The sequence below is a fragment of the Oryctolagus cuniculus genome, chromosome 8, assembly GCF_051225735.1.
Source record: "Oryctolagus cuniculus isolate XC-2025 breed Fujian yellow rabbit chromosome 8, ASM5122573v1, whole genome shotgun sequence".
In the NCBI taxonomy this organism is placed as follows: domain Eukaryota; kingdom Metazoa; phylum Chordata; class Mammalia; order Lagomorpha; family Leporidae; genus Oryctolagus; species Oryctolagus cuniculus.
In genome coordinates, this window is record NC_142874.1 from 73738152 (window position 1) to 73750792 (window position 12641).

The 12641-nt window shown below is 41.1% G+C and overlaps 1 protein-coding gene across 4 annotated transcripts in view; it reads left to right on the forward strand.

The window, feature by feature from the left end:
• The window catches only part of TNIP3 (TNFAIP3 interacting protein 3), a 115327-nt gene extending 113088 nt beyond the window's left edge, over window positions 1–2239 (forward strand). For all 4 annotated transcript variants that reach the window (XM_051819818.3, XM_089302573.1, XM_070047668.2 and 1 more), the window contains one exon: window positions 73–2239. In XM_051819818.3, coding sequence (XP_051675778.2) covers window positions 73–104 — 32 coding nt within the window. In that variant the 3' untranslated portion in view covers window positions 105–2239. The remainder of the gene's footprint in view (window positions 1–72) is intronic.
• Window positions 2240–12641: the final 10402 nt, after the last annotated feature.

Sequence of the window (12641 nt, forward strand, 5' to 3'; positions counted from 1 at the left end):
GCTCTAAACCGGAAGAAGAGGTGTGAATTTTTAATTTTTTAATCTGAAATATTTTGCTGCTCTTTTTCATAGGTTCCTCGTCAGAAAAGAGAGTCAATCAGTAGACGCACAGAGCCGTGGAGGACGACAGCGGCAGAGACGGAGTTTGACTGAGAGTGCTTTGTTTCCGTGTTCACTGAGGCTTGTTTCTGCACAGCTGCATGTTGTCTCCTCCGTGACTTGTGCCTGGTCATGTTTCCTTTTCTGTGAAGAGAGGAAAAGGCTTCTGACAGCTGAGATCCTGATCATGTCTGAGGAGCCAGTTTTAACCAGGAATGTCCCTGAAATGAGATTGGGCCTATGGATTATGCGCCACTCCTTGAAACTCTCTTCAGCATATTGCTATTGGACTTACAAAGAAGATTTTATGATTTAAACAAATCCACTGTTGGTGCAGTGATACTATATGCTGACTTAAATATATATGTGTGTGTGTGTATATGGTCAGGTGAGTGGTGCAGTGGTTAAGTCACTGCCTGGGGACAACTGCATCCTATATTTCAAGTCCTGGCTACACCATTTCATTCTTGCTATTGCACACCCTGGGAGAAAGTAGGTCTGGGTTCAAGTACTTGGGTCCTTGCCACCCATGTAAGAAACCTAGACTAAGTTCAGGACTCCTGGCTTCAGCCCAGCCTAGTCCCAGATGTTGTGGGCATTTAGGGCATGTGCTACTGAATGGAAGATCTTCTTTGCCTGTCTTTATTTCTCTGTCTTTCAAATAAAGTGAAAATAATTTTTAAAGTAAAATTTTAAAATGTGAATTCACTGGGGGCAAAAAGCTTCTGCAGTTGTAGTTTTTTAACGTTGCTTCTATTTTCTTCATAGGGGCTGAGTTCTTTAGCTAATTTGACTTGATCCATGTTCTTCATTGTTGGCCTCCATAAACCTAAAAGTAGTATGGAAAAGGTTTATACACTTACCTAAATTAAAGGAGGGTTTCACTCCAAATAAAACGGTAAACTTGCAATGACTCTGCAGACACACTGTTTCCTTAAGATGATAAGAAACTACCAGCCTGCTTCAATTTTAGGTGACCTAGAATCTGAACGATAAAGTTCTAATGGGATGGTGATGGATTTGACTGTGTTCCATGTACACATACAGAAGTAATCCAGGCATATATGAATTTATGATAAAAATCTGTGCTTTTCTTTCTCATGGATTTGAGTATTTTTTGGTGAGAAAAATAATTCTGACTTCTCAATTAAAATGGAAATTTAATATATCTAAAATGTCATTGCAATTAAATTATAATGACAGATGTCTAAAAGTTGAGCAGATTTAGAGGTATCAAGGTCATCCAATTAATCAGTATCTGTTTGTATTCAACTTGTGATCTTCTCTGCGAGGATATATTTAACAGGGTCATGAGACCCACAAACACCTGTGTTTCTAGAAGTACCTAAATAAAACCAGGAGCATCGCTGAATATGCAGTCAAATAAAGCAATGCAGACATGCTGCTGAAACTAGCTTCAGCTTGGGAAAGTTATGCTGTTTAATTCCAGCTCAAACTATTTTTGTTTCAGTGTCTGGATATACATGGGAAGGTGAAAGAACCTTAGAAAATTAAACAGTGTCAGCTTAAGTCCTTAATTCCTCTGAACCATAGGTCTTGAGAAAGAATTATCCTTCTATTACATTAATTTTCAGAAACTTTTTACTACTATTTATCAAAGAGACAAATCATTCTCAGGTGTTACTTGAATAAAAGTGAGTAATAAAAAACAGAAGTAACAAGTCAACTACCTGAAGATACCATGGCATATTTTTAAATGTCTATGTCCTTAGATTAGTGAAGTGAACTGTAATATTCATTTCTAAAGGTATATTAAGTTTGCCAACTGAAGTGTGCCCTCCAGAATAAAAACTGAACAGATAGGGGCCAGTGCTGTGGCGTAGCAGGTAAAGCCGCTACCTGCAGCGCCAGCATCCCATGTGGGCGCCAGTTTGAGTCCTGGCCGCACCACTTCTGAGCCAGCTCTCTGCTACAGCTTGGGAAAGCAGTGGAAGATGACCCCTCCACCAATGTGAGAGACCAGGAAGAAGCTCCTGGCTCCTGGCTTCAGATCAGCGCAGCTCTAGCCGTTGAGGCCCTCTGGGGAGTGAACCAGCAGATGGAAGACCTCTCTCTCTCTGTATCTGCCTCTCTGTAACTCTGCCTTCAAATAAATAATAAATATTTTAAAAAAACTGAACAGATAAGAAAACATTCTTGATAGGCTACTTACACGTCTATCCAGCAGCAGTGAAACACGATTTAACTATCCAGTTTGAAATCATCGTATTACCAATTAGTGAGTTACCAAACATTGGCAAGATTTTGTAAATGCTAACATAATGGGAGAAAATCCAATTTAAATGAGACCTAATTTCATTTGAATTCCCGATGGTGGACTACAAATGTGGGAAGAGGATCCCATGCTCAGAGTGCGAAGTCCATTCCCACAAGGCAGATTTCCACAAGCATGGGTCAGCCAGTCTGTCTTGGGTCCCCATCCTGGGATCATTTGTCTGGAGACTTCTCTGCTGCAACTCATTGTAAGGGTTGCACCCTTTGCTGTGGCTCTTATTTCATTATTACATATGGAGTTTGTGGAAATTGTGGAGGAATCGCTGTGTCCCTTTGCAAAAACAGGAAGTCATATGACCTGTCTTTCTTGGGAAATGCGAAACCAGGCATATTTTAGGTTTTCAGTGATCACAGGGAACGTGCTCTCTGACTTGAAGCATCACCTAAAGAGAAGAATGCAGTCACTTTGTTTTTTTTTTGGGGGGGGGTGGGGGGTGGAAGAAAATCTTTCAGGGTTTGGGCATGGGGTGGTTTCTCTTAAGCTTGCTTTTGTTTTGTTTTCAACACTATTTTCCTTGTCAACCAAAAGAACATTTTGGACTAAATTGCTAGTGTTAATTAGTGTAGAATAACTACTGGATGATTCACCTTAGCTTATTCTCTGTGCTCTTTCACCCTACAAGTGACGCAGAACTATCCCTTATTATGGATTATTATTCCAGGCCAGAGAGATGTTTAGTAATTGTCCCGGGATCTCACAGCAAGTAAAACAGAGAGGCAAGATTCAAAGGAGAGCCACCTGAGTTTCAGGGTGCTTTCTAGCTTACCATAGCACTTCCCTCTTTATAGTTTGTACAGGTTTTCACCAAGTTGTATTACAAGAACATGTTTCTTAGGAGAAAATATTTTAATAAGAGAAAACACTTCATATTGTATGAAATTTGAAAGAGAGTGGGTTCTGGCACAGCAAGTTAAGCTGTTGTCTGCAATGCTGGCATCCTAAATGAACACATTAGAGTTCCAGTTGTTCCACTTCTGATCCAGCTCCTTGCTTTGTGCCTGAGAATCAATCAATTCTCTCTCTCTCTCTTTCTCTCTCTCTCTTTTCCACTCTCTAACCCTGGTTTTCAAATAAATAAATGAATCTTCAAAAAGCTAAATAACACATTTATTGAGGAAAAAAGAAATTTGTAAGAGAACTGTTACCTTAGTTAGGTAACTATTGGGAAAAGAAAAATGTAGACTTGATATTAAGGACATGAAATAGTGCAAGAATTGTTCTGAATGGTTGCTTTTATGTAGTTGCACATCTAATGTAGCTTGGACACCAGTAGAATAACATCTCAGAGGTAGGGGATGTCCCAATTTAATCATTTGATTTCACCATTTTTGTTAATATCCACTTATCTTCAAAAATGTCACTGCTATAATCTGAAAGTTGTACTTACAAAATTTATATTTATTAAATAAAAGCTTTATATAAAAAAAGAAAATTGATTTTTTTGTTTGGCAGTGCTTCATCAGAACAAATTTCTACAGGGAGGGAGATAATGGGTCAATTCTACTCATGTGATACCACGTTGACTAACTTTAAGGGTTTTAAAAGATGCTGATCACCTTTGGGCATGTCTGCTAGTAGGCTGGCTTATAATGCTCTGATAGCCTCACATAGAAATTATGAGGGCACTTCAAAGAGCACATTTAAAATTGAATGGATAAGTTTCTTTTTGGTGTGAAAAAAATTTTGATATCCATGCATAGATTTCTCATAATATGCATTTTCTTGAACTTTTTGAAGACTCCTTTATATTCATGTATTTCAATTCATAAAATAAACTTGTTTTAAATTTAAAAAAAAAATGGGATGAACCTGTATCTTCAGGAGAAGACAGAGTCATTCACTAGTCCCAATTGTCCCCAGCTTAAAGACCCTTTTGTCCCTGTTTTGTTTCTTCTGAGGACCCCAATAATAATAAATCCTAAAGGGCTATAAAGTCCATTTCATTGCTGTTGCAGCTGTACTATGACCATTCTTTTCCAGGCTCAAATTTGTTTAAAGCCCAATTACACAGCTCGAAATAAAAGAATATACTTGCCTTAATTCCTACCCTTCAATAATTTTAGAAATAATTTCTCTTCCTAGTTTCTTTCTTACATGTCTAACTCTTCATTTTCATTAACATTTTGCTCCTAAGGAGAAAGGGGTTACATGGGAAAAGTATTTCTCTGTCTTTGTGATTCCATAGAAAATAAAACATCTGGGGCAAGTGTTTGGCCTAGTGGTTAAGAAACTACTTGGGATGTCCACATTCCATATTAGAGGGCCTGGGTTGGAGTACCTGGCTCCATCCCCCATTCCAGCTTCCTACTGAAAGCATCAGATGATGGTTCAAGTAACTGAGTCCCTGCCACCCACATGGAGACCTGGACTGAGTTCCCAGCTCCTGGCTTTGGTCCTGGCCCAGCTGCAGCTGTTGCAGGCATTCAGGGAGTAGACCAAAGGATGGGAGCTTTTTTTTTTTTTTACTGTATCTCAAATAAATAAAAATTGAAAATAACTAATTGAAAATAAATTATCTATGCCTTTTCTAAAAAAAAAAGAGAAAATATCTGTCAATATACACTTACCCCTACACACTTCACATCCACACACATACATGTTGACATACTATACATTTCACCTACATGTATACCCCCACACACAGCATCTTCCCCACACTGACACATCTCACATTCACACACGTCAGCCTTCGCCTCCTCAGTCTTACCGACAACACCATAGCTTCCTGGTTTTTCCATCTGTGACCAGGTAGATTGACTTAAATTGAAAAATTTATATAATAAAGCTAACTTCCTCTATTTTTTGTCTCAAATCCCTGTGCGTGTAATTGCCAAACTGACCAACTCTATTCTGAGCTTCCTATGGGAAGTGGTAGTGTTGAGATGTAGGAGTAGTCAATTTTGCTGGTAATTGCTGAACCATTTGAGGAGTTTCCATGTTTGGGGTAGGTCTCGGGGAAGGGATTCTCTGTGCTCCCTGCACTTTATTCCATTCTAACACCAGAAAGAAGAGCATAGTTTATGGGAGCAATGACATACTGTTGTGGTAAACTAGATCCAGCCCCTTGGGCTTCGCAATGTGCTTAACTTATTACTGAGACTTAATTTGCTGGTAGAATCCATTTTATGAATGGATTTTCCTGAGTCTGCTCTTCACTGGCATAAGGGTATTTAGATGGACTCAAGGCTTCATTTAAACGTATGTGGGCTGCCCTCTTCCCACCCACAGCCACAGCAGGGCAAACCACATCAGTCAAGCACAGGCTCACAAGGAGCTCGAAAGAGAAAGACTCCCCCTATTCACAGATGCCTCTACAGGCAGGAAGGCTGGTTGGGCTGAAGCAGAAGATGAATGGAAAAAAAGAACTGAGGGAGGAAAACCGCTCTCATGATGATCCCCTCAGAAACACAGTTTGTAGAAGCAGAGAACAGAAATCAGAACATGCAGCGCCCCCCAGGAACAATCAGACGCTGGGAGGAGAACACCGCCACAAGAATCAATAGCAGAAACCGAATCCCGCTCCTGACACGTTCATATCCAGAGTGTTCAGAGACCTCGGAGCTGGTGAAGCTGCTCATCATGACTCTGCATGCGTGTTTGCCACTCTCGGGGCTGCTCCTTTGCCCTGGAAACACATGCGTGACATCTCAGGGTCTGGTCTGGACTGAGATACTTTGCGTTTCTCTCAAGGGGATACCAACTTGAGCAAGGCTTGGCATATAAAGGATGAAAATGCCCTCTTCTCTATTTCTTTGATTCTGTTTGAATTGTATGAGTTCTGCCTCCCCGGTGTTTCTGGGAGGGAGAATCTAACATCTTCCAGCTTCCTGACCTCCCCTGAGTTCTTCAGACCAAAACCACATGTTTTTTCCTGCAAACTTTTTTATAGTATTGTTCTAATAGGTCTTTTAGATAACTGAAGGTTCAAAGGGGCCAGACAGATGTTACAGTGGATGAAAATAATACCATCCCCAAATTCTCTCAGGAGATGTGGTAGCTTGAACCTTCCAGATTCCCCTTTCTTAGTCCAGATCTCCCTTCCAGTTGCTAACAGAGAGTTTAGCAATGTGAAATGGGGCGATGGAATCTTCTCTTCTAAACCTACTCTGTCAGTTTCTCCTTATTTTCATTTGCAAAATTCTCATGCATCTATTTCCCCAAACCAGAAACCAGCCCCACCTCCCTCTGCCTCACTTCCTCTTTGGAGCTTCCTCACTTCCTTCCTTCATGGAGGCTGTTCAACCCTCTCTGCCTATCTTGAACGTCTCTGTTCCTACATAGAGCTCCCACCTTTGGCTTTAACCTACACCTTCTTTCTTTTTTTTTTATTTTATTTTATTTGACAGGTAGAGTTGTAGACAGTGAGAGAGAGAGACAGAGGGAAAGGGCTTCCTTCTGTTGGTTCACTCCCCAAATGGCCACTACGGCCGGCACTACGCCAATCCGAAGCCAGGAGCCAGGCACCTCCTCCTGGTCTCCCCTGCGGGCGTAGGGGCCCAAACACTTGGGCCATCCTCCACTGCCTTCCCAGGCCACAGCAGAGAGCTGGACTGGAAGAGGGGCAACCAGGACTAGAACCCGGTGCCCATATGGGATGCCGGCGCCACAGGCGGAGGATTAACCAAGTAAGCTACAGCACCGGCCCTAACCTACACCTTTATCATCTTCATCAGTGTGTCTACTGTAATGCATGTCCATTAGACACTGTTTGCACCCTCAGCGTCCCTCAGGAGTTGCTCACGTTGTTCTAGCAGCACTGTGCCCTAAGCTTCTGCTTCTGCTGAATGGTTTCTGACTATGGAGCATCTTAAAATGGTGCTCCTATTCCACATTGCTGCCCTAGCCATGGTACCTGAATTCTTCCCTGAAGTCTCCATCACATATGACGTAATGTGGACAGCCAACGCCTTGCGGAGAGCAGTGAAGATGGTGTTAACATATGCTCTACTGATATGATTATGTATAGCCCAAGATTTGCTGGAGTTGCTCAGGTCTTCTGACAGGAATGTGTGGTAACAGAACTCATGCTGGAGAGAAAATGAATCCTATACCATCCCACACACTCGGAAAAAATAGCAGAGAAGGGGGAAATGGAAAGAGCACAATTCCAGTAGTGTTTCCCTTTGGCTCCCAGTAAAACCAGCAGAGGCTCCTGTGTTTCCAAATCCCTTCTGAAAGGAAGTAGCCCTGGGCAGTAGTCATGACAGCTACTACCAGGGGCATTGGAGAAAAAATGCTCAGGGCTCCGAGCCTCAACCACAGTTACAGAGAGAAGTTCCACTTTCGTCTTGATTGTAGATCAGAGCTGCATTAAAGAATTCCTTCGAACCAGCAGGTAGACAAAGCCAAACAACAAAGGAAGGATCATGGTTCCAGGAGACCGAGGGAAAAATGTCAATAAAGAACTGGCAGGGACTACAAACAGCACAGAGTCTCCAAAAGCCAGCAGAGAGAGAGGAACAACACATCCGCAGCCCCTTCCTCGGCTCCCTGGCCAGGGAACTCCATCCTATATCCTGGGTAAGTGGAAAGATCCCTGACCCCTACCATTGCCGCAGAGCAGAAGCCCTAACTACGGAACTCCACGTTCTTCCCTGGCTTTAAACCCTGTGTAAAGGGTGAAATGGTGTCCAAGTGACTTCTTTGCTTCAAAAAAAGGAATCCACATTGCCTCCCTCTGCCCTACAAAGCCCCTGCCCCAAGCTACTGCTGTATAACCGCTGCCAAGCTCCATTCTACTTGGTGAGCAGCTAGTACCCCAATGCCACCAGAAACCCCCAGAGCCAGGCTCCTCTACATCCTGCAGTGGCAGGATTACTGGACACAAATCCTGGAGCTACTCTTGCGCTCTCCACACCATCTAGAGAAGTTCCCCTATGTTTCTTGAAGCTCAGCATCATCAGTGACCACTATACAACCCCAAAGAATCTAGCTTGAGCAAGATACCTTCTGCATTTCTAAGCACAGAGTGCTGGGAAGCTAGAGCACAAGTTACAGCATCACCCTTGCTTGCCCCGTGGGTACTCTAAGAAGTCCCTTCTGGTCCTGCAGCTCTAGGGCTGTGGTTGTTGGTACAATCCATGGAGTAAGTTGTACTCACCTATGAAACCTAGAGTATTTTATCAGCACTGCTCTGCTTTAGGCTAACAGTGGCCAGTCCATAAACCACTCTAAACTGACCCTCAAGCTGTGAGAACTGGGTAAGGAGCCTACTGAATCCTGAAGTTCTCGATCTGTGATTGTTGGTTCTATATGACTCAGGGACACCTGTGCTCATCTATGGGGCCTAGGGAGGGTCCTATTTGTATTCCTCTACTCTATGCATTCACCTACTAGTGCATAATCCACAATATTACATGCAATCACTGTGTGAAGCTTAGGTAAGAAACCTCTGTGTCCTGCAGCTCTGTGACTGTGACTGTGGGAGTTATTTTCCAGAGTCACCTGAGTTTACCTGAAAGGGAATGGATTAGGCCCCCCACTGCAACCTGTAGCTCAGGGTGTGTGATTGTCCATGGACACCTATGCTTACCCATAGAACCTGGGGAAGGCCCTATCTGCATTCCACTGATTCAAACTTACATCAACTGGTACACAATCCCCAGCATGAAATGTGAGGCTTGGATAAATTTTTCATTGCAAGAGAAGTTAGAGAGAAGAAAGAAATAAAAGGCAGCAAAATAGGAAAGGAAGAAGTCAATATATCCATGTCTGCAGATGACATGATTATGTACCTGGAAAATCTCGATAAGCTGTTAGAACTGGTAAATCAATTCAGCAAAGTTTCATGATATAAAACCAATACACACATGAAAAACAAAGGCATTTTTATACATGAAAAATTATCTTGCTGAAAAGGAAACCAACAAAGCAATCTTATTCACAATAGCTTCAAAATATAAAATATTGAAAAACAAATTTAACCAATGAAGTGAAATAACTGTGCATTGAATATTATTAAACATTGCTGAAAGAAATCATCAAGGACACAAAAAAGGAAATATCCATTCCTTGTTCATGGATTTAAAAAAGTTAATATTGTTAAAATGTTCATACTACCTAAAGCAATCTACAGATTCAGTGCAATCTATCAAAATAACAATAACATTCTTTACATAATTAGAAAAATTTATATGGAGCCACAAAAGATGCAAATTAACCAAGTGATTCTGAATAAATAAATAAATAATGCTGAAATCATCATGATGTCTAATTTCAAAGTATACTACAAAATTATGAAAATTAAAACCACAGAGTACTGGCATGAAACAGACACATAGATCAGTGAAACAGAATAGAGCTCAGAAATTAATCCACATAATGCAGCCAACTGATTTTTAACAAAGGTGCCAAGAACATACATTGCATAAAGGATATTCTTTTTTCAATAAATGGTTCTGGCAAAATTAGATATATATGTGTAGAAGAATGAAATTAGATCCCTACCCTTCACTACACAAAAAAATCAACTCAAGATGAATGAAAGACCTAAATATAAGACACAAAAAAGAAATTGCTAGAAAAAAACATGGGGAACATTTCAAAACAGGAGTATAGGCAATACTGTCTTTTAGATAAGACTGCAAAGGAACTAACAACAAAAACAGAACTAGACAAATAGGATATTATGAAACTCAAGCTTCTGCACAGCAAAGGGAACAACAGAATGAAGAGATATCCAACAGAATGGGAAAAATATTTGCAAGCTACTTATCCAACAAAGGATTAATATCCAAAATATATCAGAAACTAAAAAAAAAACTCAATAACAGAAAGACAAAAAATGCAGTTAATAAATGGGCAAAGGACATCAATAGACAGTTCTCAAAGAAGAAACATAAATGACAAACAAATATGTGAAAAAATGCTCAATATTGTGTGTCATCAGGGAAATGCAAATCAAAACCACAGGAAGATGTCACTGCACTCCTGTTAGAATGGCTATTATCCAAAAGACAGAAAGTAACAAATCCTGGCAAGGATGTGGAGAAAAATCTATCACATTGCAGGAACATAAATCAGTAAAGCCCCTAAAATCTGGAAATAGAATTGACAAATAATCTAGCAATTCTGCTGCTGGGTATATATCCATAAGGCATGAAGTCATTGTATCAGAGATTTCTACTCTATCATGTTTATTATAGTACTGTTCACAAAAGCCAAGATATGAAATCAATCAAGAGGTTCATCACGAGATAAATGGGAGAAGAAAATGAGTATACACACACACACACACACACACACAGTGCAGTATTATTCAGCCATCACAAAAGAATGAAATCCTGTCTTTTTCAGTAAAATGGATGGAACTGGACAGCATCATGTTAAGTGAAACAAGCTACATGCAAAGACAAACACTTCATGTTCTTCATAAGTGGGAACAAAAAAAATTTTATAAAGAACCTCAAACTGAACACAGAATGGCTCACTACTAGAGACTGGGAGGAACGGGGAGGTAGAGTTTGGATAACAGATGTACCAAATCAGAGGAATAAGTTCTTAGTTTTACACAGCACTGTTGGGCAGACCATAGTTCACAATAGCTAATATGTATTGTATAGGTAAATAGAAGAGAGAAACTCCAAGCTTTCAATTGTAAGGCAAATTCAAAGAAGGTGAAACACTGATCCCCCTGTTTAGATCAGTATTCATCATATGCATATGTTGAAATACTATAGTGAAGTCCATATATGTGTCTAGTTACTGTGAATAAGTTTTTAAAAACAGAGTTAATTAGACAAAAGCAAGACCATGTTTTTTAACATTTGAAAACCATTGACCTGTACAACAAAGACAATTTCCATCTTACGGATTTCAAGACAATTTATAACCAAACTAAGCAGCTATTTCTAGAGAAGTCTCTCACTAGCAATTGTCAGCAGCCCTCTGCCTGGCCTAACAAAGAACTTCCCTCAAGGGAGTCTTTCCCAGGGAATTCATTGATTTCATCTTGTACTCTACCATTTACACAGGCTTCGTACATGTGTTTAACCATCTTACCAATAACATTTGTTTGTCAGCCTGTTTCCCTTGCTTTTCTACCTGCTCCTAGAGAACAGGAAACCTCCTTGTTTTCCTATCTCTAACATGCAGCACAGTAAGTACCTCCAGGAGTTTGAACAATGTATTTAACCTCTGCTCTTCAGGAGTTTTCCTTCAGTAAATATCTCAGATGTCAGTTGGAGGCTTCCAGCCCTCTGCAGTGTCTTGGGGTTCAGTAGGAACCCCAAACCTCAAATCGGCCACGATGTGAACTTGGATTAAAAACCAAAGCCGTGACCGGCGCCGCGGCTCAATAGGCTAATCCTCCGCCTGCGGTGCTGGCACACCGGGTTCTAGTCCCGGTCAGGGCGCCGGATTCTGTCCTGGTTGCCCCTCTTCCAGGCCAGCTCTCTGCTGTGGCCAGGGAGTGCAGTGGAGGATGGCCCAAGTGCTTAGGCCCTGCACCCCATGGGAGACCAGGAGAAGCACCTGGCTCCTGCCATCGGATCAGCGCGGTGCACCAGCCGCAGCGGGCCGGCCGCAACGGCCATTGGAGGGTGAACCAACGGCAAAGGAAGACCTTTCTCTCTGTCTCTCTCTCTCACTGTCCACTCTGCCTGTCAAAAAAAAAAAAAAAAAAAAAAAAAGCCTTCCAGAGCTTCCACAAGTAATCAGATCTCTGCCATGAACTCCTCTTGGTTTGCAGTCAATCCTGGAGAATCCTGGAGTCATGGGGAGAGACTGCATGGGCCTGCCACTACAATCTCCTGCTTAATGTTTGTGTGCCCTGCCTTTCCCTCCACTTCAAGTTTATTGTTGTGTTTTTGTTTTTACGTTGTCTTCTGTCTAACTTCATACTGACTTTCTCCCCTAAGTAGCAACAAGCATTTCCCTCTTTTGTCATAAATATAGTTGCTTGATAGACATCACTTGCATTTCAAATATGTCCTTGGAGTCTAACCAAGAGAAGGACCAATTAATTCTATAACAAAAAAAAGAGCCTCCCCCCCAAAATTGCAGAGCTCTCTCTCAGACAAATTGTGATGTATTCAATTTTCTCTAGGTACTGAGGCTTAAAATGAAAACAGTAGTTATTGATTTATGGAGCTGTTTAAATGTTCAATTGTATAATGTATATGAATAACTTAACTCAGTGGCTAGCATGTAGCAGGGACTCAATATATCCTTTGGTTTCTGTATTTGTAAAGGAAAAGTCAACATGAAAAAGGCTAATAAGATAGCATCAAGAATTGTAAAATGTCTC